Source organism: Bicyclus anynana, chromosome 23 (assembly GCF_947172395.1).
Source record: "Bicyclus anynana chromosome 23, ilBicAnyn1.1, whole genome shotgun sequence".
Lineage (NCBI taxonomy): Eukaryota > Metazoa > Arthropoda > Insecta > Lepidoptera > Nymphalidae > Bicyclus > Bicyclus anynana.
This window is the reverse complement of record NC_069105.1, coordinates 8,151,954-8,178,882: the sequence shown is the minus strand read 5'-3', so window position 1 is coordinate 8,178,882 and position 26,929 is coordinate 8,151,954. Positions and strand designations below refer to the sequence as shown.

The 26,929-nt window shown below is 36.2% G+C and overlaps 2 protein-coding genes across 5 annotated transcripts in view; both read left to right on the top strand.

Annotated features, from left to right (window-relative positions):
- Positions 1–26,929, top strand: part of LOC112054819 (ras association domain-containing protein 10) — a 136,987-nt gene that overhangs the window by 36,395 nt on the left and 73,663 nt on the right. The window lies entirely within an intron of this gene.
- LOC128199369 (uncharacterized) lies at positions 21,425–22,165 on the top strand. The gene has a single exon (XM_052888569.1). The coding sequence runs from the start codon at positions 21,425–21,427 to the stop codon at positions 22,163–22,165; it is 741 nt and encodes a 246-aa protein (XP_052744529.1).

Sequence of the window (26,929 nt, the reverse complement as noted above, 5' to 3'; positions counted from 1 at the left end):
TTCTGTTCTAATACTGACAATTCGCTGAATGAAAAAGCAAAGGGGATATCAGTAAAAAAATGCCCCCTCTTTTGTTGCAATGGGACGAAAGGCAGAGCGATATTTTCGAATTTTCCTCTAATGGTCAATAATATGTCATCTTCTTATCTGTTGACGCATTTTAGCCCACTTTTTCAACATATTCATCAAGCGGGTTTAACTCACCACTACCCTTCATACTAGTCAACACAATCACAATAATTTGTATCTACCCCCGTTTTTACCATCATTAACAAGTCAGTTCACTGTTGAGTATGGATATCCTCTCAGAGTGAAAGGGACTGGCTAATAGTCCACCACGCTGACTCAATGCAGATTGGCAGACTTCACCCACGCAGAGAATTGAGAAAATTCTCATGTGTGCAGGTTTCTCATGATGTTTTCCTTCACTGTTTGAGACAAATGCCCTTAAACTGAAATATTTGTTTCAAACCTACGTCCTCCGCATTTAAGGCAGAGGTCATACCCACTGGGCTATCACGGCTTTACGTATTTATGAAGGTTGTATAAATAACAGAGTAACTACAGCAATTAAGCGTGATTATGATATCAAACATCTACTTAGCTGTAACCCATCCTACAATCTGTCGATCTTAACAACCGGATTCACTGAGATAAATCTAAGCTTTCCTTGCGATACACTTTTCGCATCCGTTACTGGTTCAAATAGCTCTATTTTTAGCTGAAGACGTCCAGCAGGGTTATTATGTATGTCGGTGTACCATTCATATATACAGGAAGAAAATTTTTTTAGTGCGGATATTTTTATATTTTGTACATAAACAAAATTTAATGATCACGTATTTTTTCTTTTTTTTTTAACTCAAAAATAACAAAATTATCATTAGCTAAAGTTATTTACTTTTGAACAGAATTTTAGGGTCACCCTATTGTGCGTTTATTTAATTTCGTTTGATACCTAAAGGACGTCACCAGATCACTTTTAAGCTGAATATATCTTGTTTAGTAATAATATGTACATTATTTTGTTATTTTAGAGATATAAATTAAAAAAAAAATTACATTAAATGTATCGAACTGTTTGTAGATTTATATTCTATTAATGATACAGAACCACGAAAAAAAATATCCGCACTAAAGACCGAATCACCCTGTATACATATTATATTATAGTCACTACATCCTTTTTAACCGACTTCCAAAAAGGAGGAAGTTCTACGTTCGGCTGTGTGTATGTTTTTTTATGTGTGTTCAGTGATAATTCTGTCATTTTTCACCGTATTTTTGTTTTTGCAAAAATATTTGTTTTTCCAACGAAATTACATAGTTATCGTCATTTAACTTAAAGTTAAATTAGTAATGTATATGTATATTAGTTAAGTTAAGGAGTAAGGTTAAGGAGTGTGAGGTGTTTTGTTTAAACAATCATCTACCATGAATATTTCAACAAAATTAAATATAAACTAGTTTTTTAAAAAATCAAGATCTGTAGACTGCGTTGAAAAAATTTGGATTTAACATTTTGAAAGTGCACGGGTCGACTTGGAAGAATTAAATTTATTGTTCAATAATGCTTCTTGAAATAAAAATCAAATACTTGTCAAAGTCAAAGCGTCCACAAAAAAAATTTAAATATTAAAAATTTAACAAAATTAAAAATGTACCACTAAACCGTTGCGTTTATTAATATAAAAAGGGTAATTAATATTTTTCCCCAACAGCTGGCGTCCCTAAAACCGTTAGGGAGTGATAAAATGATAAACATGGCGGACAGGTATTCACGCGTCGGCGCGCGCGCATGACGCATGACGTCACTTCCGCCCCGCCCGCTTCCGGCGCACTAAGCCGCCATTGTGGAAAGGGAGAGTGCACATTGGCAACTAATTATGTTATTAATTAGAGTTGACATGTGACATGTCACATTAATTATAATGATATTCTAATATGTTACATATAGCGGTCACTCTCGAGTTAGTAGCGGCCTATTCCATTTTAAGGGTTGAATTTTTAAAAATACTTCCTTAATCATAAATGCTATTTGCCATTTATTTTGCTTTAATATTTTGGCCTTTTCGATTATATGTAATTTAGTTATATTTGATATATATATATGTATGATGTCAAATTATAAAAAAAATACTAAGTTTAGGAGTCTAATTAAAATAACTCTCTACATTGTCTGCGAGAAGAGGTTACTTCTCCAAGTTAAGCTATCTACTTCTGAAAATGAAATAATTAATAAGAGTTTTGCTTTTTTGATTTATTGAATTAAATTTTATTGATCTAAAAAAAACGTATATTACGTAAATATTTATTCAGACCACACCAATATTATTACATCACATATCACACATCACACATATATTATATAGGCGAAAGTTTGTGTGTGTGTAAGTATGTTTGTTCTTCCTTTACGCTGCGGCAACTGAAGAGATTTGGCTGAAATTTGGAATGCAAATAGATTTTACTCTGAACTAACACATATGCTTTTCATCTCAGAAAAATCCATGGTTACCGCGAGATTTGTGAAAAACTGTATTCCACGCGGACGAAGTCCGTCCGCTAGAAAGAAAGAAAGAAAGAAAAAACATTTATTAAAAAAATTGTGCCACACTTAACCACTTAATACAATAATTGTAGTGCCTAATACTCAAACCGCTTAGTCTAAGCATCTGTTTCAATTTCTTGGAATGTCGCGTTTACGTTACGTGACGGTAACAGTATCAAACTGCCACTAGGCCCTCAGAACGCCACTATGTCATATTTGGCACAACCACGCTAGTTACTATTACGGGCCATTTTCCCTAACTTCACTGGCACTACACCTTACTACTGAGCTATGTCTATGTTTTTGATATATCAAGCCGTGGGCCGGAACAAGTACAATCCAAGCATTTACATTTCAATGGCAGTGACTCAAACGGTAGGACAAAAAACGTGTGTGGAAAAAATTAAAAAAAAAAAACAACTCAAAACGACACTTAAAAGGGTATTGTTCTGTTGAAAATCGTCGTTAGGATCTGAAGGCCGGTCGTTTGCGTAAATAACTGAATGTAAAATGCCCAGCTACTTGTTTTTAAACGAGATTTCACACTTTTGAGAAACAGGATAATTTAATTTAGTTACCCAATGTAAACGGTAAAAGAAGATATTACTAGTTATTTCTGGCATTTGTTTTTTTGGTGTTTCGTACGTACTTTAAGAGGATAATACGGAATTTTCACTGAGTTGTACGTCCGACTTTATGTCTGTCTTTCTGTTAAAATCCGTTTTTTTTTCGCAAGAACACTTAAATATCAAAAGTGAGAAAAATACGTAGACTATACTTAAAATACGTAGCAAACCAGACACTATTATTCGTGTATCACCATGTTGTATACAAGCTCCTTAGGTAACATGGTATTTCTTCTATATGTAAGTAAGTAAGCAGTAAGCTGCACCAATATCAAGTATACAGCATCTCTCTTTTACGTATACTTACCTTTTACGTATCTTGGAGCACCTATAAAAGAGGCATATGTAATTAATATGTAATTATATATCTATATATATATATATATATGATATATATGATAATATAGCTAATATAGCATTTTTTCTGTCTAATTATTAAAATGTTTTTCAGATAGCTTGGGTAAGGTAACAGTTGCCTTATGACGTTCCCATCGTAACCATGCTATCTGAAAAACACTATAGTCTATTTTAATGGCCCACTCCTGAGCTAGGCCCACACCATACAGAAGAGGAGACATGGAACCACTACACACAGGTTGGAGTGCATAGGATAATAATGTTTTGAATATTTTAAAATCACTATCAGATGTAGATCTTAGTTTCGGGTTATCATACGAGTAGGTTGGTTGGTTGGTTGGTAGGTTCCCGCTGATATTGACATAAATCCACCCAAATTGTTTTTAATGTATGGTTACTGTAAAGAAGAAGATAAGCACCTCAAGGTGCGCCCAGAAAACCTAAAGTAGGTATATCTTAAGCCTCATGTAGTTGCATTTTCACTTTTAAAATTAGTAGCAAAATCGACGGCTTAACGTGTATTTTGAAACACATGCCTTTATTTATCAACACTGGACTTCTCCCATTCAGACAGCTTTCTACGTACAAATATGTTTAGACCAGTGACGGATTAAACTTGATACCCTAAGCAACCTTCCCCTAATCATTAAGCAAACTACAAAGATTTTTTCAGGTAACAGAGATGCTGTATACTTAGTACTGGTGCAGCTTACTGCTTACTTACTTATGTTTAGAAGAAACACCTACTCAAGGTGAAGTAATCAACGTCAAAATGCGCGGATTTTGGAATATAATGCTTATATAGCTTATGATACATTTTTCTACTTTTCGAAGCGTTAGCGATCGTAGAAAGATAATCAACGTGCCATTGGCTAGGGGACTGTATCCAGCGATCTATATAGATCAGTATCGTGATGTTTGGAATTCCCTACAAAATGCCTATGTCCGTCCATCGGCTGATATGATGATGTGTCCTGCAGTGTACGTTCATCAGCTGATATGATGATGAAAGAATATAACCCCAGATTTATGGGAAATACTCCCGAGCACCCTGTATAAATAACTAACGAAGCTAACATGTATTTAACTGTATCATAGGTCACCTAGGGTGGCCACACTAAGCATAATAAATAATTTATTCCATACAACATTTAACAACAGCATTAGCATTTAAACACCAAAGCCGGCTCTCTCTGACCCAAAGCCCGGGGTCTTTAATTGTTCGCTGTACCGTTGTGGCCCAAGGATTCTGCGGACAATACTAAAATTATGACCACAGTATCACTGTACAATCTTATCTAGATCTTAGCAATGGTGTAGCTGTAATAATGGTGCGAACTTGCGAAGAAAACTAAATTAATCTGTATTAACACAGATGTGCTGAGAGAAATGGTTAATCATTTTTAAAGTTAGTTAAAAATATTGAGAATCTACTTCAACCATATTACATTTTTGTACTTCCTCTATACAACAGTGCTGGTTCGATCCCCGCCTTGTTGGTCTATTGTCGCACCCACTCCTAGTACAGTCTTTCCTGACTAGTTGGAGGGCAATGGAAATATTCATCAAATTAAAAAAAAAGATATGACAAATATTCTTTAAAAAAAAACATTCTATATACGATTGAGATTTTTTTAATTGGTCCAGGTCTGGCTGGTGGGAGGCTTCAGCCGTGGCTAGTTACCACCCTACCGGCTAAGGCGTACCGCCAAGCGACTTAGCGTTCCGGTACGATGTCGTGTAGAAACCGAAAAGGGGTGTGGATATTCATCCTCCTCCTAACAAGTTAGCCCGCTTCCATCTTAGACTGCATCATCACTTACCATCAGGTGAGATTGTAGTCAAGGGCTAACTTGTAAAGAATAATAAAAAAAGAGTACCTAATAAAAGTCAGTGTCTGAAGTTGAAAGTCTTTGAACAGTGAGTGTTGCTAGTGATCCTATCTATGTATATATCTAGCCTACGGATCTTATGAAGATTCAAGAGTCACTCAGCGTTCGATACAACATTTCTCTGTGTATGTGTGAGTGTGTGCGTGTGATCAATTTCAATTTTTTTTAATGAAGCAATTTTATTAATCACAATAAAAGTTAAAATCTATATATATTTTAAAACGAAGCCTTCGTCGCGTTCGCAATAAACTAGAAAATACTGAACGGATTTTCATACAATTTTCACATTATTATAATCAAATCAAATCAAATCAAATCAAATCATTTATTTGCTAGAATGTGGTACATGTTTTAGTGTTAAAATTATTGAGTCACCTATACATTCAACTGATTACTTAAAATATTAATTTCAATAATTTATCCTGATAACATAATTATATTTGATGTGAATATTTACAATATAAGTGATTTATGTGGAAGGTTATATTTAATTTTGAACGATAGACTACCATTACCCATTCTAACTTCTAAAAAGTCGGGTTACTGACGATAGTTGAACGTGACAACGTCATAAGAAAATACTGATGGAATGGTTGCATTTTTGAAAAGAACATGTTCGTTTTTTTTAAAATACTGTTCATAGACCAGAATATACTTTATTTATTGTAAAAAAAGTTAGCAACCCTAGAGCGAGGGAACGAAGCATGACGTCATCTTTTTTCGAGTGTGCAGCCGACTTCATCGAATTATAAGACGTTGTCACGTCAAAAAAATGTTCACGTATAACGATTTCCTCGCGAACGAAGTCGCAGGCATCTACCAGTATGTAATATATGGCAAAACTATGTTTTTATCATTATATGGGTGATGTTAAAAGGTAAAACTAACAATATGTATTGTGTTTATTTAAGTCAACGGTAAAAGATGGCCCTAAACTAAGATACAGTTACATATTCCTACCAATTTTAAAACTTCAAATGCTTTGAATGAATAGTAACTCTAAATGACGACACTGTTTGCTTAAATTGTGCAAGAGATAATAGGTGTTACTGCATAAAAAACACGTGTCATATTTGCCTGTAAGTGTTTTTAAAATGCAATAGTTTTTCGCTCGTTGTAAACGTACATACGAACACAATAGAGTTCTTTGAATCATCTCGTGGTTATTCAAATTAGTTTTCACTTCAGTGCCCTGACGCATGGTAAGAGAATTACTTATGGTCAGTGAGATGTTATGGTTAGAGGGATAGACCTTATGTATGTTTTTGTACGTTCAAAAACATTTATTTTATTTTTTTATTATATTATATTATTAATACTTTATTGCACAAAACAAAAACAACAATAGGGAAATCAAAAGAAAACATAGAAAACAAGTATGTGCAAATGCGGTCTTATTGCTTATAGCAATATCTGCCAGACAACCTTTGGATAAAGAAATTAACGTAATTAAATGCGGGATAGTGCAACAAAAGAAAAAAAAGGTATATTTATTTAACTATATTTGATAATAAAATAAAAATAAAGAAACTGATATAAGTCATTGCAAATATTTATTTATTTGATTAGAAAGCTATATAAAGCGTGTAAGTATGCTATATTTTAGTATATAGCGCTTCGACAAAAAATTCATTACTTATACGTTTAAATAAATCTTATTGGAAAAATAATGAATTTGATTTTTTTTTTATTCTATTAATGTTAATAACCAAGGTAATAGTAACTCTTATGTCGAACATCAATTGACATTCACAAAGAAGTAAAAGTATATTTTTGTACAGATAACATAAAACCAAAAAAAAAAATATTACTTACGATACAATTAACCATGGTAATTTATGTTGACAATAACTAATATTTTAATATTAATAATGTTGATTATGCTAAGTATAATCTAGAAGCACAAATATCTCATTGCTGATAGGTAGTCATTAAAATCACATGAAAAATCGATTTTATTTTGACAATCCCGTTAAAAATGGAAAATTATTTCCTCTACATTCTTTCTTCAAAAACTTTTTATCCCTTTTCGAGAGATTTATGGTCTACCTACCACAACAGTTACGAAATAACAATTTTTACCACAAACGTGATTACTTGAGCGAATCTTTTCCATGGAAACCAGATGGCAACCAACAAATCTCATGGCCTTAGAAGCCATAATGTTCTCAATCAACCCGACCACTGAGCAGAACACGAAACATCCGGAGTATACATAGCTCTTAACACCAACGCAATAAGAACCAAAATCGCATAACAAAATGTAACACCAATTTGAATATTGAAAATTTGCATAGTCTTTATTACAATGGCATAAAGGTTGTATTACGTAAAACAGGTGCGGATTGTATGTAAAAAAAAAAATTATATCCTTATAATCAAATTGCTCACAAAGCATATCAAAGGGAGGAAAGAGTAAAGACCTCGTTGTTAAGGTTTGTTTCACATTCAACCGGTCAATCACAAGGTTTATTGCTATTCCATTCATCATCATCATCATCATCATTATCAGCCGATGGACATCTAAACTGCTGGACGTAGGAACCTTTGCATTGGCATATCTAGGATTACTTTGTGGACGCAGAACTCTGATATGACTTGACTTATTTTATTATTATTTCTTAGTATCTAGGGTAGGTAGGGTAGGTATTAATATATTTTTCAAAATCTTTGTTATAGGTTTTTCTTTATTATAAGTTGTAATGGTTATTATTTGATATTTTAAATGATAATTTGTGTAAAATTATTAGTAATTCCGCGTTCATCATAGAATTTCAAATCGGTAGCTTAGTATCCTAGGGTGGGCATGGAACATTGGGTGGGCCCGGCCCACCCGGCCTACCCGCTATATAGGTACGCCTATGAACCTTTGCAAGGACATCCAAACACCAGTGTCTTGAGCCGCTTGCATACTTCTGTTACAGGAACTTCTGCGGTCCTTCTTCGATCACTCAGAGATACTCCGAGCTAATGATAATTTTATACTATAGATCGGTTATGTCCCTACTAAATCACCGCAAAAAGTGATCCGAGTAATAGGCTACAACACTGAGCACACACATGCACAATTTTGTCTTTAATTCCATTATTTATTTATGTTTATTTAGTTTTTACACTTCCTGAACACACAACTCGACATTTTAGACGATATTTAGGTATCATTTTCAACTAACATTGAGATGTGGAAATTTCCTCTTTTGAGCGCCTCATTTTTCATGACCTAGTAACACATCTAACAGTATTTAACATCATTGCTCCGAGCATAGTTTGCCCCATCGTAAAAGCCTCTAACACGTATTATAAGGGCCATCTCTTCGATCAAAATTTCAAAAGAAAAGTAAATACTGGCAAAGAGCAATAAATACTGAGTTTCTTGCAATGCCTTCTAAGAAAATTCTGCTTTCCGAATCGGTGATATACTTACCTAATCACTACTAACCATACCTACTGCTAACACTACTAATACGTGAAGCCCTTTGATTATGTCAAGCCTTAATAAAAATCACATTGTCAACCAGTGGCTAGTAATTTTGATCAGTTAGAAGATTAGTTAGTGTATATCTACTTAATACAAACTTAGAGAATAGGCCTGCTGTATTAAGATGTTATAACACTCAGATCGGTTTAAACTCTCGAATAGATCACCGTGCTCTTATATAATTAAATAATCCAAAAAAGCGTAATCGGCAGTAACAGTTAGTTTATAAAGCTTGCGGCACACCGCACGGGGTCATTGAACCCGGCCAGCGCTAACGATCCGTGGATGGAGTGCTAAGTGCCATCCAGGTCGGTTTTGGAAAACCCTGTCACAGGAATATGGATGTTTGACATGCGAAACATTTCATGTGAATTCTAAATCTATACTAATATATAAAGCTGAAGAGTTTGTTTGATTGTTTGAACGCGCTAATCTCAGGAACTACTGGTCCGATTTGAAAAATTCTTTCTATGTTAGATGGCCCATTTATCGAGGAAGGCTATAAGCTATATATTATTCCCGTTTTCTTACGGGTACGGGAACGACGCGGGTAAAACCGCGTGGCGTCAGCTAGTTTATATATAAACTTAGTAGTTGAGTGTAAACGGTGTTCTTTATTGGCTTCTTTCGTTTAAAGTGTGCCACAAATCACAATTTTTCTTATAATTATGTGTTTTTGTTTTATTCTCTACAAGTTATCCCTTGACTACAATCTCACCTGATGGTGAGTGTAATGTAAAGGTGGATGATGGTAAGTTATAATGCAATCTAAGAAGGAGCTAACTTGTTAGGAGTAGGATGAAAATTTACCTTTTCGGTTTCTACACGACATCGTGCCGGAACGTTAAATCGCTTGTCGGTAGAGTGGTAACTAGCCACGGCCGAACCCTCCCACCAGCCATACCTGGACCAATTAAGCTAAGCTGCCAAGGGATTTAGCTTTCCGGTACGATGTCGTGTTGAAACCGAAAGGGTTGTGGAGTTTCATCTTAATCCAAGCCCGCTTCCATTTTATATTGCATCATCATTTACCATCAGGTGAGATTGTAGTCAAGGGCTAGCTTATTCAGAATAAAAAGAAAGTATTATGTGCTATGGGCTTCTTAAAAGGAGAGTACTTAACATGTGATGAAGCGAGCTAAGCTCATGGTATCTCTGCATGATCAAATCAGTAAACAGTTCCGCGGAAGAACCAAAGTCATCAGCATAGCTCAACGAGTTATGAAGCTGAAGTGGCAATGGGCGGGGCACGTAGTTCTGAAAACCGATGGACACTGAACCAAATTCAACCAGTATTCTTTCTATCTACATGGGAATGATTTGTTTAGCTATTACGATAACTTACAGAGGCGTCTTTACCTATAGTGCAGGGGGTGCGTTGCACCCGGGCGCCGCGATCTCAGGGGCGCTGCGATTTCAGGGGCGCTGCGATCTCAGGGGTGCCCAGTCTCTACAGTTTACATTTTGCAAAGCATTTATAGCTCTTCTTAAATAAATGTGTCTTGCAAATAGAGGCAAATAGGTAAATAAAACTACTTACAAGGTATTGCTACATAGACAGTACATATTCCATTTTAACAGTGCTCAGTACTAGAGGGCGCTAAAATTTTGATTGCGACCGGGCGCTACGTGAGCTGGAGATGCCTCTGATAACTTAGCTCAAGTTTTTAGTTGTATTCTTTTTCAATAAAAGACGTGCTTCAAATATAAAAAGACAAAACAAATTCTACACACTGAGTGACCGGAACCGTAAAGAATTTTGCACGCTCATTATTCGAATTAGAAGTTAACTTGCTAACAAAGGTGCAAGCTTCCCACGCAATTATACTAAGCGGCTATTCTATAATACTTAGAAAATTGTAATAAAAATACCGTGGATTGTAGTAAGCATTAACCATGCCTTTAACCGTTTTCAAACAATACGGAATATTTTAACCGATTTTAAAAAAAGGAGGTTCTGAGTTCGATCTCGATGTATATTCGTTTTTTACACGACATCGTACCGCATCGCTTGGCAGGACGTCTTTGTCGGTAGGGTGGTAACTAGCCACGGGCGAAGCCTCCCACCAGACCTGAACCAATTAAAAAAAACCACAATCGGCCCAGCCGGGGATCGAACCCAGGACCTCCAGCTTGTAAATCCACCACGCATATCACTGCGCTACGGAGGTCGCATAACTACTAAACGTTTTCATTACGTAGAGTGATTTATGAAATAGGCTTAGGTATATAATTTTCAAAGTGACTGTGTAATTAGGTTGTAAGCTCGATACTAACACTATTAACATTTTTCAAGTTTTGTCTGTTTCCTGGCAAATCTCTGGAACGACTAAACGGATTTTAATTGAACTTTCACTTTACTTTTTATCCCGAAAAAATCCATGGTTCCCGCGGGATTTGTGTAAAACTTAATTTCAGACGGACGAAGTCATAGGCGTCCGCTAGTAATTTAATAAAAATAAGTTTCTTCACATCGATAAGTGGGATGCAATAACAATTATTATTCAGAAATATAATTACTCAGCCTCCGGCTTTTTTACAAATGGAAAAAGTAACTTTTACTATTTAAAATCGTCATGGCTCTCGTCGAGGCCTATATTTATAATGGCAATGAAGTAAACCATAGTGCGATGTCGTCTTTTCCATAATTGTTATTACAAATAGCATTTACATTTAACGATACGATAATTTGAATGAAATCTTAAAAGAATTATTAAACCAGAGCAACTTCAGAGAAGTAATTAGCTTAAAACGTAATAGTCATCATTATCAAGCCATATTCGACTCACTGCTGAGCTCGAGTCTCCTCTCTCTCTGGTATGCAGGTTTCCTCGCGATGTTTTTCTTCACAGTTTTTGACACGTGATGTTTAATTTCTTAAAATGCACACAACTGAAAAGTTGGAGGTGCATGCCCCGGACCAGATTCGAACGCACACCATCCGGAATCGGTGGTGATTTATACCACAAATAATATGCGAAAATGTCGTTTGAGTCGTCACGTTAAAAAAAGCTCCGCGAAGTCGCCGACAAGGTCGTACGAAAATAATTAATAATTAACATAATTACCGCGTAATGCCTCGACCGACTGGACTGGTTACCGATCGGTAGCCTGCAGCTTTCCGAAGATTGAGAGAAACAATACGAGAAACGTTAAATTATCACCTGTCAATAATATATACGAGTTTGACTGATTGGCTGGTTGAATGTTGCCTGCGCTTTGATCACGTAAGTGTAAGTATACTGACGATATACATTCAAAAATGAAGAAAAAATGTGACCAGTCACGGGACGCCTGGCAGATGTGAAACATTGACATTATTTTGTTAAAGTAATATGCAGAAAAGAACAGATTGTGATAGGATTAATACTTACATCTATGCTATAGGTAAAGCAGCTAGCGAAGATTGTAGTTATTGCGGAAAAGAAGACACACCGAACCACGCCATTTTTGAGTGCGTAGAGTTTGAAAACTTAAGAAGTAGAGTACTGGGAACTAATGAACTCCTGTCAAAATATAACTTGGTTCCATATATGCGAGCGAAGAGGGGTGGAGAAAGGGCGCAGAAATGATCCATTGCATTATAGGCAGACGGGTGCAGGACGAATGGGAGCGACAAAGAAGGATTGATGCCTAAAAGGACAACCCCTTCCCGAAGTAATTTACAACGGTACCGGGAAGGACGGTCTGCGAATGTAGAAGGGTTAAGTCCGTAGGGCGCCAAGTATCACACACTCAACGGTGAAGTCGGACATCGTCATCCAGGATGCCTGGATGTCATCCATGAGGATTTCCTCCTACAATAAAAAAAAAAAGATTGTGATAAGAACTAAATATATAATAAAAAAGCGCAGATAACGATGACTATTTATTGAATAAACATTTATTCTCATAAAATACAAAAATTTACGAATTTATTTCAAATCTGCTAGGCGACGCGTCGCCACACCGTACACACTACTGCATATAGACTGTATATTTATACCATCATATAGCGTGGCAACGCGTCGCCACAGCATGCGTCGCCACGCCAAAAATCGGTTTTACGTGCGGCTATAGATGTTTCACATCAAAAACTTAAAGTTTGCGATAGTCTCATGGAATTAATACGATTATTAATTCCATGAGACTATCGTATAACGTATTAGGAATAGATAGAAAGCCGTAATAGCCCAGTGGATATGACTCTGCCTTCGATTCCGGAGGGTGTAGTTTCGAATCCGGTTCGAGCATGTACGTTTAACTTTTCAGGTGTGCGCATTTTAAGATATTAAATATCACGTGTCTCAAACGGTGAAGGAAAAACATCGTGAGGAAACCTGCATACCAGATAATTCTCTCAATTCTCTGCGTGTGTGAAGTCTGCTAATCCGCATTGAGCCAGCGTGGTGGACTATTGGCCTAACCCCTCTCATTCTGTGAGGAGACTCGAGCTCAGCAAATCGAATATGGGTCCGGGCACTACTCAACATGGATATCCATGACTACTTTATCCCTTACAGGTCAAAACAAAGGCTTTTTTCCTTTAAGGGGGATAGGAAATTAAAACCCCGATTTTTACAACGGCAAAACGTTAAGTAACGCTAGCGAGTAAGACGCTAGTTAACAACACTTGTGTCACACCAACAACTTGCGGTTACAACACAAAAAATAACAACAACATCAAACATCAATAGTACGCTAGAATTAACCAGTTGTCTATTTACGAGTAAGTGGGAATCAAAATAGATGTTACACAAAAACTACAAACACCCAGACCGTTTCATTGTTGACCTCAAACTATTAGAACTTGACCTGATTCAAGACAAGATAGTTGCAGTTTTTGTCACGACAGTCTTGTACTAAAGTATTTAGACGATAGTAGCTAGACCCTTGCGAAAATATGGAATTTCAGTCACGGGCGATTGATAAGTTTAAATAATTTCATCAATCATCATATGTATCTTAAATACATAAATACATGAGAAACAGTTAATTTTGTTACTTTAAAATTGATATGAATACACTGTATTAGCTTATTAATATAATTGACACAAAAAAAATATGTAATAGATCAAATTGAAGAAGACTTGATTTTGATCCTTGAAGCCACAGATAATAAAGATAAATATATAGCGAAAAGTCATTCATCACAAAATCTTGAAACCGCTTGATGTAGAAAGATGAAATTTCGCAGTACGGTAGTTTATAGTTAGTGTACGTTCCCTAAGAAAGGATTTTGCGCTAGGGCCGGATTAAGGAGGTTTGAGGGCGGAAGAAGTCGAGGGCGTCCGCTTGAATTCTCTAGGTTTATAATAAAAGGTTTTGATAATTTCGGCGTAACCAGGAGCTCTAAAGCTAAGTTGCCTTACACAGCGTAATAGCCTTCAGTTTTCTGAAGATCAAAGTCTGTCGCAAGTGCGGACGCAGCCTAATAATCATCAACAGCAAAGTAAGACGCTAGACATATAAAAAACTTGCCTTTAACATAAGGAATAAGTGTACCCGTTACATGTGTGTTTTTTAATTTGAACCTGTGATCCAGTTTTGAACCACTTGAACCAGTCTCGGTACAATTCATGGGAATTAGGAGTTATGACTTGTTTTATGATCTTGTATTGTTTATTTTTAAAGTACTTTCATCATTATCAGCCTATTATTTTTATGACAACAGGACCAATGGCTCTCTCCTTATAATAAAAGGTACTTAGTATGTCTATTTAAATAAATAACCTCAGAGTAATTACTTATGGACCTGCTTCACTAGACGTTTGATCGTTGATCATATACTGTCAAAGATCAAATGCGATTATAAAAACTATCTCTATAGAATCGATGTTTAATATTTGTAATCGTGTTCTTCGGTTAAAGAGCTCCGCAAAATATCTGTTTGTGTAGTTGAATGTTACATCTTATCACTAAACTTCTAGTTTAGTTAAAAGATATAGCCTAATGTAAGCTCGTTTTCCTCAAAAAATGACAGACAATTTTGTTCGTGAATTAGGGTGCGATACTATTCCTTATGTAATTAGTCTGAGTAAACAACGTTCGCCATATCTCTGAATTCTGAGTCCCCTCTCATTCTAAGAGGAGACTCGAGCTCAGCAGTGAGTCGAATATGGGTTGATAATGATGATGGTGGTGATGATATTTATGAATTATGACCACTATTCTGCACTCCCGTTCATCTCCAATTAGACGGAAAGACTGTTAAGAATAGATACGGTAATTGTTTAGCGGGCGGGGATCGAACCTATGACCTCACGTTGTTGATCCCTGGAGCTGTTAGGGCTTATAAGCGTCGTAAATCGCACTATAGCATGTTTGTTTACCGGATATACTTTGGAGAGTGTGCTCACGAATTCACGAAGCTTTCCTGCGTGTTTTTCTTCTTATTTCCTTCTTTCTTATTTCTTTCTTCTACAGCTTCTCCCGTTTACCACAGAACATCGAGACGATGTAAAGGGTGGCATCCATGCAATCTGCACGTTTCTTGACCAAACTGCTTAAGTGTGGAATGCCCTTTCGGCGTCTGTGTTTCATGCCACCTAAAATCTAAACAACATTAAGGCAAGAATTATGAAGAACACTTGGACGGACGGATGGACACTTTTTAGGCAAGTGCGTCTTCTTAGACCTCATAATTGCAATCAAAAAAAATACTGGAGAGTAATGTAAGTTTGTTTACGTATTTTTACTCGGCCTTAGGACTCACAATTCTGACAAATAAATTGACTCATTCCTTACCCCTATCCTATTCTACTCCCACCCTACCCCTATCCCTACCCTACCTTACCTCTACCCTACCCTAACTTTATGGTATGGTATTAAAGTTCAAATTGCCTTTTACGTATTATTATGCATCGTTTGTATGGGAGTATAGAAAATGATTTTTTTTTGACATTTAAAACTTTTCTCTTTGTAAGAACCATCCACGTAATTCTAGGAATATTCTACAAACATAATTAACGAAATCGGTTCAGCCGATCCCGAGATTTGCTCTTAGGAAGAATTATTTACAAAAAATAAAACAAAAAATAAAATCGGTCTCCCTATTACTCACTCGACAAAAGGCTACCTGGGTATCCATAACTTGCATTATGTAATAAAATGTAACTTGTATAATAATTATTATATTGTATAATGTAATGTGTGGTATTGCTTGATTATTAAATAAATAAAATAAATAAATAAATATTTTTATATTAAAGATTCTTAACCAACATAACAGTTAATCGTAACTAACCTCGCGAAACTGACAGATGTTGATCCAATTTCAACTAAAGACCGTTGTTTCACACTATCGCCAGCAATTTCACCGTGAGATTCGAGTTTTGGTGGATGTCCGGCAAGTGAGAACGAAAGTTACAATTACTTATCGCGCCGTGAAATAAGTTCACACGAAATCCACTGTACCTATACATCTTTATTACGATATTTTTATAGTAACAGGCAACGATATTGTTTATTATAGATAGGGCATAATTGTCTTAATTTCATTTACTCGCTTTTTGTTATGCACACAGTCGTTTAATGCAGTTTAACACCAAGCTTTTTTATCATTTATAAAAGCTTGCGTTTAATAAACACTTTGAACTTTTTGAGAGACATTCCAGTGGCTTTATGTTGTAGTTTATTATAAAAACGTATTGCCATTAAAAGAATTACTATTTTTTTTGTAATATAGTGTGGTGTGCAACAATTTTATTTTTAAAATATTCCATTTAAAAATACTAGTTAAATATATTTTTAGCAGCCTCCGAAAAGATTACAAAAACAAGAAAACTAACGTCGAACAAAGGTTCGAACAAAGGTTCACAACATTTGTCAGGACAACTTAATTAACAAATCAAACTAACCAAAATAAGACCCTAGAATGAAGAGAGAATGTCCTTGAGTGGAGTCACGCACTTGTGAACGATGTGTGTAGGGTTAAAGGCGCCTTTGACTGATATCTAACACTCCCCTTTTCCACTCAAGTCACTCTCCCCGCCTATCCCAAGTAACCCATAAAGAATTACACAAAAAGAGATGTGAACGGATTGAACGCCACGAGCACACTGAAGCCGTCCGTACCGCAAGTCGTTTCAACGCGGCGATAACAATATCATCATTATCAGGTGCCCTCTTCAAACTGAAGTTTGGCGGTCAGATGGAGAAAACTTTTCCGATCACTAGAGATATTTTTCAGCTGGCTGTAATTACTCTTGGTCCACTCCTTAATATCGTCCACCCATTTACGTCGCTGTCGTCCTCGTGCCATTTTTCCGACTATCTTGCCTTCTATAATCAACCTAGGAAACTCGTAGAGGGGTCCTCTTAGCAGATGTCCGAAAAATGCAACCTTATTACTGTTGTCATTAGCTCGCGTTTGCAGTTGAATATAAATGAGAAGGAATCGTTTAAAAGGATTGCTTGTGACTTCTTAAAATGACGCGCACCCACTACTGTCTGTCCGACGCTCCGGCGATCAGTCATCGACGCCTTGCCAACTCTGAATTAGCAATTTAGACGAAATTGATATCAGTGCCTTGTTGGTCCAATAGTTAACTTTACTGAGTACCAATGAGGTATATACCATTACCAGACCAGACCTCGTTGTTAAGGTTTGTTTCACATTCAACCGGTCAATCACAATGTAGGTTTATTGCGATTCGAATCATCATCATCATCATTATCAGCCGATGGACATCTACCTACGTAGGAACCTTTGCAAGGATATCCAAACACCAGTCTTGAGCCGCCTGCATCCAGCAATTACAAGAACTTCTGTGGTCCTTCTTCGATCACTCAGAGGTTTTCCGAGCTAATAATAATTTTATACTATAGATCGATTAAATCCCTACAAAATCACCGCAAATGTGATCCGAATCGTGGCTACAAAACTGAGCGCACACATGCACAATTTTGTTTTAAACTCCATTATTAATTTGTGTATATATAGTTTTTACACTTCCTGAACACACAACTCAACCTTATTATATCTACTGTGACTCAACATTGTAGACGATATTTAGGTATTATTTGTTTAAATAACGTTCGTTGTTGACCACAACTAACATTGAGATGTGGAAATTTCGTCTTTTGAGCGTCTCATTTTTCATGACCTAGTGACTCAACCTACAGTGTTTAACATCATTGGTATATACCCATTGCCCTCTAACTATTCGGAAAAGACTGTGTTAGGAGTATGTTAAGAAACTATTACCTCTCGGTGTGAGACCGGGCCCTTTACTGTGGAACTATTGAGGCTTTAGTTAAGGCTCTGTCTCTGTGATCCAGTCGAAAGAGTATGGTCGCCAATGAACCTACAGTCCCCTGAGTTTTAACATTATGCTTCAGGCAATGAATTTCTCCTAGGTACGAGTAAATGGCGACCCCGCACTAGTAAGCGCAGTGTTGGTCGATCCCCCATCCGGTGGACTGACGATATCAAGCGAGTCGCAGGGATTCGCTGGATGCAGGTGGCTCGGTATCGTGATGTTTGGAAGTCCCTGCAAAAGGCCTATGTCCTGCAGTGAACGTCCATCGGCTGATATGATGATGATGACGAGTAAATACTACGTGTATCATTTCCTTTTTCTGTTAAAAATATCATCATCATGATGGCTTGACGTCCTCTGCAGTGCATGGGCCTTTCTAGAGTCCTAAGCTACCTGCATCTAGCTACTGCCTAGTATGTGGTTTCCATTCCAACAGCTTGGGACCCCAATGTCTATCGGCTCTTCGAACTATGTGCCCCCTTATTGCCACTTCAGCTTCGCGACTCATTGAGCTATTCCGGTGACTTTGGTTCATCTACATTCTACAGCTCGGCTATTCTTTAACGATGTTTTGTAAAACTCGCAATTGCGAGTTTCGAATTCACCTCTATCTTTCTCATTTTATAGTATCCTGTTAAACAGAAAGAGATAGAGGTAAATTCGAAACTCGCATTTGCGAGTTATAAAGATATCGTTACAGAATAGCCTAGCAGATCTCCTCGTATTTCACTTAACATTTCGGTGACTCGGAGACTTCAATCGAAATGTAACCTTACTTTTAAGTTAAATACATCACTAAAAGTAATTAAAACATACAAAGGATCCGTGAAACGTACTCACAGAGCACGTAATTTAACGCAAAAACGCGGCTGGGTTGTAATCCTGTTGTTTTAATTAAGGTGAAATCGTTATGGTGCAAGTTTTTTCGCGAAACCTAGACCGTTGTAAACTCGTGAAACATACGTCTGTCTGGACTGGGTTTTAATAGTTTTGTGAGCGCTTACACACCTACGAACATATGGGTAACATTTCTTTTTATGAAACCCATAAAAAACAAATGTCACGCGTCTCCTTAATATCCGCATATACAAAATTTCAAAATTTAGGCTAATCAATAGGGCATTTACCCTCGACCTGCTCAGAAACAGTTGCGATTTTGATGATTTTTTTTTTGTTCAGTTTGTTTCTTGATATTATTTGAAATCAGAAACCTTTTGGAGTGGGGACGGAATGATTTATACTATACAATATTTATGCTATTTATATAATAAATAATTAAAAACAAAACACTACCGACTCCAAAAACACAAACTTATGCAGGAAACTAATAAGCAGAAAAACATTATAATATTTTCTATCTACTGATTACTTTGAAGCCGGTGCCAATGGTACAAATGAGACCCCAACGTCCATCGACTCTTCCTGTCCATTGCCACTTCAACTGTTTTAATGTATTTTAACTGTTTTAATGTACTGCAAGTTAAAACGATACTTTTATAATATAAAAGTATCGTATAGATAGGTAAAAAAGTTTACCTACTTTTTTTTGTCTTATGTGTGAACCTGCTCTATATCTTTCTTTGTACTAAGATGCAAATTTATTTATAAAATGCCAATAAACACAGACTCTTTAAAACCAAGTAAATAACTTAAATTAATATTCATTTGGCAGGTTATAAATGATAATGGATCTGTCGATTCATTTTGATCTTTGCGAGATTATTTTTAATTGCCCGACTTTTTCACTAATGCAAATAAGTGAATGACACAGACAAGAATAATGCAACTTTTAATATGGCGTGTCGATAAACATTTTTATTACTACTATTTAATTTAATTTATTTAAAATAAAAATCATTAATTGATAATGTATTTTTAAATCAAATGTTGATATAAATGCATTAAAAAGAAGAGCTTCTTACATGAATTTTAGCGATTTTTATCAGACTGTCTTTCGAATAATACAAAAAAAAAAACATTTTTTTGTTGTCTGTTCAATTCAAAAATTCATAAATGTAAAGCATGTAAAGACACCAATTTTCTAAAAGTTTTTAAAGTTATTAAAACCTTTTCGTCATTACAAAAATGGAAAAAAAATAAACATGTATTTCTATTGTACAGCGTTTATGTGACGAGATACTGTTCGCGCGGCGAGAGTTTGGCTTTGACCGTTATTGCGCAGAAATCAGAAATTGGGTATCAACGGGCATTAGCGGGGTGCGGGGCGGGTGCGCGGTGCTCTGATTGGCGCTCCAGTCGTTACCTGCCTCTCGCACCGAAACGACGTACCGCGCACTCCTGTTGTACAATCACGTTCACAAATGAATTGCTATTTTCGTTAATTGTTGTCGATTGTTATTATTTGTTGAGTTTGTTTGTTTAAGTTTTTTTGTTAAATATTAAAAAGTGATTTAAAAATGCGTAAAAAAAACATTGTTTTAAAAAGGCAAGCACGGAAAATGATATATGACGTGAATTGCTTTTTAAAGAAAGAAGCTGACGAATGTATCGATTCATTGAAGCAAATTCGAAGTAAGATTGAGGAAGTTGCTTCTTTACTCAGTCAGTCGGAAAATAACCAAACTATAGAGACTTTGCAGGTAATGAAAACGGAAACTGTTTCTAAATTAAATAGAGTAGTCAGTAAATTAGCTCAGATTCAAAAACGGACATCGGAGGCCACTAAGACTTCAATTGGCACTGTAAAAAATATCGCAAATCAAGCCAAGAGTTCCGATTTGCTAATTACTTTCAGAACACCTGGAAAAAAACGTCCCAGAGCTAAACCAGTTACCAATATTGATAATTTTGACCAAGGTGTTATAAAAAGATGTTTACACAATTTTCACAAGACGAATAATGAACTTCCCACCATTGGGAAACTAAAAAAGAAACTTGAGGAAGATATAAACTTTAAAGGGTCAGAAACAAGTCTTCGTGTAATTGTAAAGGAGTTAGGATTTCGCTGGAAAAAAACAGAAAACAACCGTAAATTACTAATAGAAACATCGAATATCCGATTACAACGCATTGAATATTTAAGAAAAATAAAAAAATATCGACAAGAAGGAAGACCCATTGTTTACACAGATGAATCCTACGTAGATTCATCGCACTCAACAACCAAAGCCTGGAGCGATTGCCCTACGGAAGGACTAAAAAAACCCATTTCTAAAGGACAACGAGTTGTGATAGTCCACGCAGGATCTGAAGCTGGGTTTATACCAAATGCTTTATTAACTTTTAAAGCCGGCACCAAAACAGGGGACTATCACGACAACATGAATTACGAGAATTATGAAAAATGGCTTAGGACACAATTAATTCCCAACCTACCACCCAATTCTGTAGTGGTTGTCGACAACGCCTCATACCACAATAAACAATGGGATTTAGCACCGTCCTCCAATACCAAAAAAGCCGATATGCAAAATTGGCTAACTAATAAAGGCATACAATATGGTTCAACAATGCTCAAGCCACAATTGTACAACATGATAAAAGCTAATAAAGAAAGATTTAAAACTTTTTCAATAGATCAAATTTTAGCAGAAGCAAACCATAGCATATTGAGATTACCGCCTTACCATCCAGACCTCAACCCCATAGAAATGGCATGGGCTACTATTAAACAATATGTAGCTAGCAAAAATGTTAAATGGAATTTACAAGAATGTACCAAACTTATCAAAGAAAAAGTATCCTTAATGGGTGCCCAGGAATGGGAAAAAATATGTAAGAAGGTAAAAGATATAGAAGAAGAGTACGCCAAGAGTGACTATGTAGTTGATTTACTTACCGAGCAATTTATAATTCGCGCCGATGATAGTTCCGAAGACGATGATTCTGATGATGGTTATGAAGATGATGATGATGACAACTGCGACCGAGGAAGCCCTGAACCCGGACCCTCAACAAGCAAAAGACGTTGCACAATTTCGTGCAACGTCGGCAGCACCAATGACCCATGCGGTAATTTCATAGAAGGCGTTAAACCGTTAACTGATTCAGAATCTGAATAGTACTGCTGCTAAGACTTTTTTTTAATGTTAACTTTTTTAAATTACATTTTGGTGTAGTTTCACCCCCTTTTGGTGTTGCAGATTATCCAGGGACACACTGTATTTAATAATTATTTTAAGTTTTCTTTTGTTCTTATGTACCAATTTTACATGTATCTTGGAATAAATAATTTTATTAAAAACAATTATTTAGAATTTTCATTGCTGTCTCTGTATAAACATTTTAAATATGTAAAATAACTATCAATAGTTTTAATAAATGAAGAAGTTTATCTACTTCGTATTATTTTCTAGCATTATTATCACTATACATGAATTTTGACCCACTCAAATATCCAACCTGGTACATAAAAAAGGAAAAGTATTGTGTGCGTGACAGTACCCATGCGCAGTAATCCCCTCCATCCGAAGGTCAAAGCCAAACTCTCGCCGCGCGAACTATATAACATAACATTACAACAGTAATTGCCTACCACCACTATTGTACCACCAGTATTGCCACTTAGCGTTCCGGTACGATGTCGTGTAGAAACCGATAGGAGTGTGGATTTTCATCCTACTCCTAACAAGTTGGCTCGCTTCCATCTTATTGCATCATAACTTACCATCAGGTGAGATTGTAGTAAAGGGCTAACTTGTAAAGAATAAACATAAAAAAAAAATATCTAACCCACTATCTAATAAGACGACCAACACATGATCAGTTTTATCGGATGTCCTGCCGTATCGCTGCAGGCACGTGGACTTATTGGATGGTTAGTGTCTAGCGTAAGTAATTTGTACTGGCATAACAAAATACCAGGCTAATTATTGTCAAGCACAAACAAGCGACCTTGTGCTACGAATTTGGCCTCACAATACACAAATTGTGTTTAGTACAGTACGAGGTACGTACTGTACTAAACACAATTGGACGGACGGTGGGAATAAGGCCCCATTCGTCACACACACAATACCCCATTCAGCTACTGTATGAATATTCAATACATATATACATCGGTTGGTTTTAATGTGTGTGTTGGCGAATTAATGATATTTTGTATGTATTGTTTGCTTTTTGGATTCTAACCTAATGCATAGTGGTGCGTGATTCGCGTTAATAACAACTATTGGTACTATATGGTATTATGGACCTTTAGATCGGAGGGCGTAGGTTTGAATCCTGTCCGGGGCATACACCTCCAACTTTTCAATTATGTGCATTTTTAAAAAATAAAATATCACGTATATCATACCATGTGATAAGGTGAGGAGGTAAGGAGGTGAATAAGGAATTACCTGAAATAAGGAATTATTAATATTATTATTATAAAAAAGGTATATATAAATAAAGGTATATTTAAAAAAAGACAATTATTTATTAGCACAATCAGTTCCTTTTGTTTTCACAACTGTGAAAAAACTACCGATGGTCAAATACATTTTAACCTAGATATCGTCCAAAACACACACGATTCTCCCACGCCTCGACCATTGACGCCCCGGTGTGAACACGGTCTAACCACTGTGACAAATACTACAAAATGCTTGCGGTTTCTGCCGATTATAGACCAGGAGCAAGTGAATCAAATTTAAGGACTCGTGAAATATGACCAAACTTGTAAAGCGAAGTCAATGTAATAACTATTGCTACAAAATGCTTGCGGTTTATGCCAATAGGGTAGTTGATTCATAAAAAAATTAATATACACAATATTAATTTCATGTAGTGAAATATGTCGATAATAATTATTTAAAGTTAAGGATAAACTTGTAAAATGAAGACACTGTAATAAATATCGCTACAAAATGCTTGCGGATTTTGCCAATTATACACCAGGAGCAAGTGGATCAAATTTAAGGACTCTGTCAAATACGAGTGAACTTGTAAAGTGCAGACAGTGTAATAAATATTGCTACAAAATGCTGGCAGTTTAGTGTGACAAAATCCTTGATATCGTCCAAAACACACACAATCCCACGCCTCGATCGTTGACGCCCCAGTGTGAACACGATCTAACCACTGCCACAAATACTACAAAATGCTTGCGGTTTCTACCAATTATAGGCCAGGAGCTAGTGGCCCAAGGTTAAGGCTTAAGGTTTTTAACTATTACTTTACTGAGTAAAAGCGTTTTTTACTGTTTAACGATAGTGAAAACAATCCCTTTCTTATATAAAGGCGTGTATTGCATAGATAGTCGGAATTATTTGAATTACTGTGTATGAAAATATATTTATTTTTCTTTAGTTAATTAAATATTCGTTATTCAGTTCAGTCCCTTTATGTTATCTCGTCGACATCTTTAAGTTATGGAAAATACTTCCTAACACCCTGTATATGTTATGCTTATAAAAGCGAAAGGAAAAATTTGGCAGGGAGATATATTATCTATATATATAAAAGAAAGTCGTGTTAGTTACTCCACTTATAACTCAAGAACGGCTGAACCGATTTAGCTGAAAATTGGCAGGGAGGTAGTTTAGAGCCAGGAGAAGGATATAGGATACTTTTTTTTTAGTAGTAATAGTAGTTAGTATAGGTAGTTGAAAGTTTACATCGAGTTTCACGCGGACGAAGTCGCGGGCGTCCGCTAATAGTTAATAAAAGTGCGTTAGAACGGATTTTGCGACAGGGCCCGATTAAGGAAGTCTAAGGGCAGACGAAGTCGCGGGCGTCCGATAGTATTAAAATAAACACATCATTATTTATCTTTTACTTTATTAAACGTTGTTTTACTGGCCAGGTATTAATTACATAAATCAGTTCACGTTCGTTTTATCTAGAATGGTGTTGTTAATTGCAGTAAAATGTTTAATTGTTTATTTCTGTATAATTTTATACGGGTTTGAATCACTTTATCGATTCTATTATTATTTTTGTTCATTTGAAATCCGTGTCATGGCTTTGTTTTTAGCCTAGTCAGAGCCGTGATAGCCTAGTGGATATGACCTCTGCCTCCGATTCTGGAAGGTGTAGGTTCGAATCCGGTCCGGGCATGCACTTCCAACTTTTCAGTTGTGTGCATTTTAAAAAATTAAATATCACGTGTCTCAATCGGTGAAGGAAAACATCGTGAGGAAATCTACATACCAGAGAATTTTCTTAACTCTCTGCGTGTGTGAAGTCTGCCAAGCCGCATTGGGCCAGCGTGGTGGACTATTGGCCTAACCCCTCTCATTCTGAAAGGATACTCGAGCTCAGCAGTGAGCCGAATATGGGTTGATAACGTATACGTATTCATTATTATCAACCCATATTCACTGGTGAGCACGAGTCTCCTCTCAGAATGTAAAACGGTTGTATAATTTTAATTGCTTTAGGGTTCCGAACGTACGTAGTACAAAATCGGAATCCTTAGAATCCGCCTCGCACACATTTTCAGGTCTGTCAGTTTTCTCCTAATGTACTGGACCAATCCAGTTGAAATTAGGTACACATAAAATTTTAGTGACCCAAATACAGGGATGTATCGTGATTAGGTAACATTTAAATATGGGGGGTAAGATGGAAAGTTGAAAAAAAAACTTTTGCTCACTTCATTGTGTGATACATCAAATGAAAGGTCTTGATAAGAGGATTTTAAAAATATTTTTTTTGGAATTTAAAAAAAAATACCTTTCAAGTTATTTTTTAATTTATAACCAAAGTCATTTGCTAACTAACCGTGGTTTGCTAACTGTATTACGTCTTTATCACAACAATCTCACCAATTACCGGATGCAGTGTATCAATCAACCGAACTAACAAAAGCGTACAAACAAATCGTACAGATTAGTTATATTCAATTCGAGACATGCGTCTTATACGCTCTAGTTCCAAGTAGATCAACGATGTACCAATTCTCACAGCGTGTTTGGATTCTGAAATATTATCTCAAAATTAGATTAATTATTGATGTATCTAACGGTTCCTTCAATGTGTTGTTACATCCGTTGTTTTTGTATATGGATGATGCAGGAAATATGGTCCATTCGGTCTCAAAAAAAAACCATCGCATTTATATAGTACGTACCCACGTTTTAAACAGAGAATTTTTTATAAAATTTCTGGAAGTATTACCATCGGCTTATTTCGGCCCGCAAGTTTCATTGCTATCTTTAAGCATATTCCAGTCTGAAGAGCATGGTAGAGAATATAATTAGTATCACATAGTAATGCTGTGCGGTTATGTGACTGACGAATTAGGGGAAGTTTTTAGGCCTACCTGATGATAAGTGGAAACAATTGCCAAATTGAGCAACAAACCTACAAAGTACACGATAGGCGTATGTGTCAAGCCTTAGAGCGGTTGCAGACTAGCGTTTTATACGCGCGTATGAGCTAGTTTTAGTGAGCGCGTATAGGCGCGCCTTTTGGCACACGCTCAACTCGTACGAGCGTTTACGCGCTTCTAGCTCGTATATGTTATGTTGATACTGACGTATTATGGAAGATCACGTGAACAAAGTGACCTAAAGACGTAATAGTTAGTGAAAGACCAAGATTAAGTTATTGGACATTATTTTAGTATAATAATAATATATTATAAGTTTAGGTTAAACTTACTTATGTGACTAATTAGTTAAATTACTAATTAGTCACATAAGTAGGCTAGATCGTAATTTTATCAACTACCAAATTGGTACTTTACAACAGAGAAAAAAAACTGACACGACACCACCGGTTCGCGCGAACTATGCCCGTTTACGCGAAATATGCCCGTTTACGCGAGTCCGGATTTTTGAAGCGCGTAATATAGCGCGCGTGTAAACGCGTAAAAAATACGCTAGTTTGTAATCGCC

Bases quoted from the DNA above. Each gene is read 5' to 3' on its own strand.
- LOC128199369 (XM_052888569.1), top strand. From the start codon at position 21,425: ATGAATTACGAGAATTATGAAAAATGGCTTAGGACACAATTAATTCCC.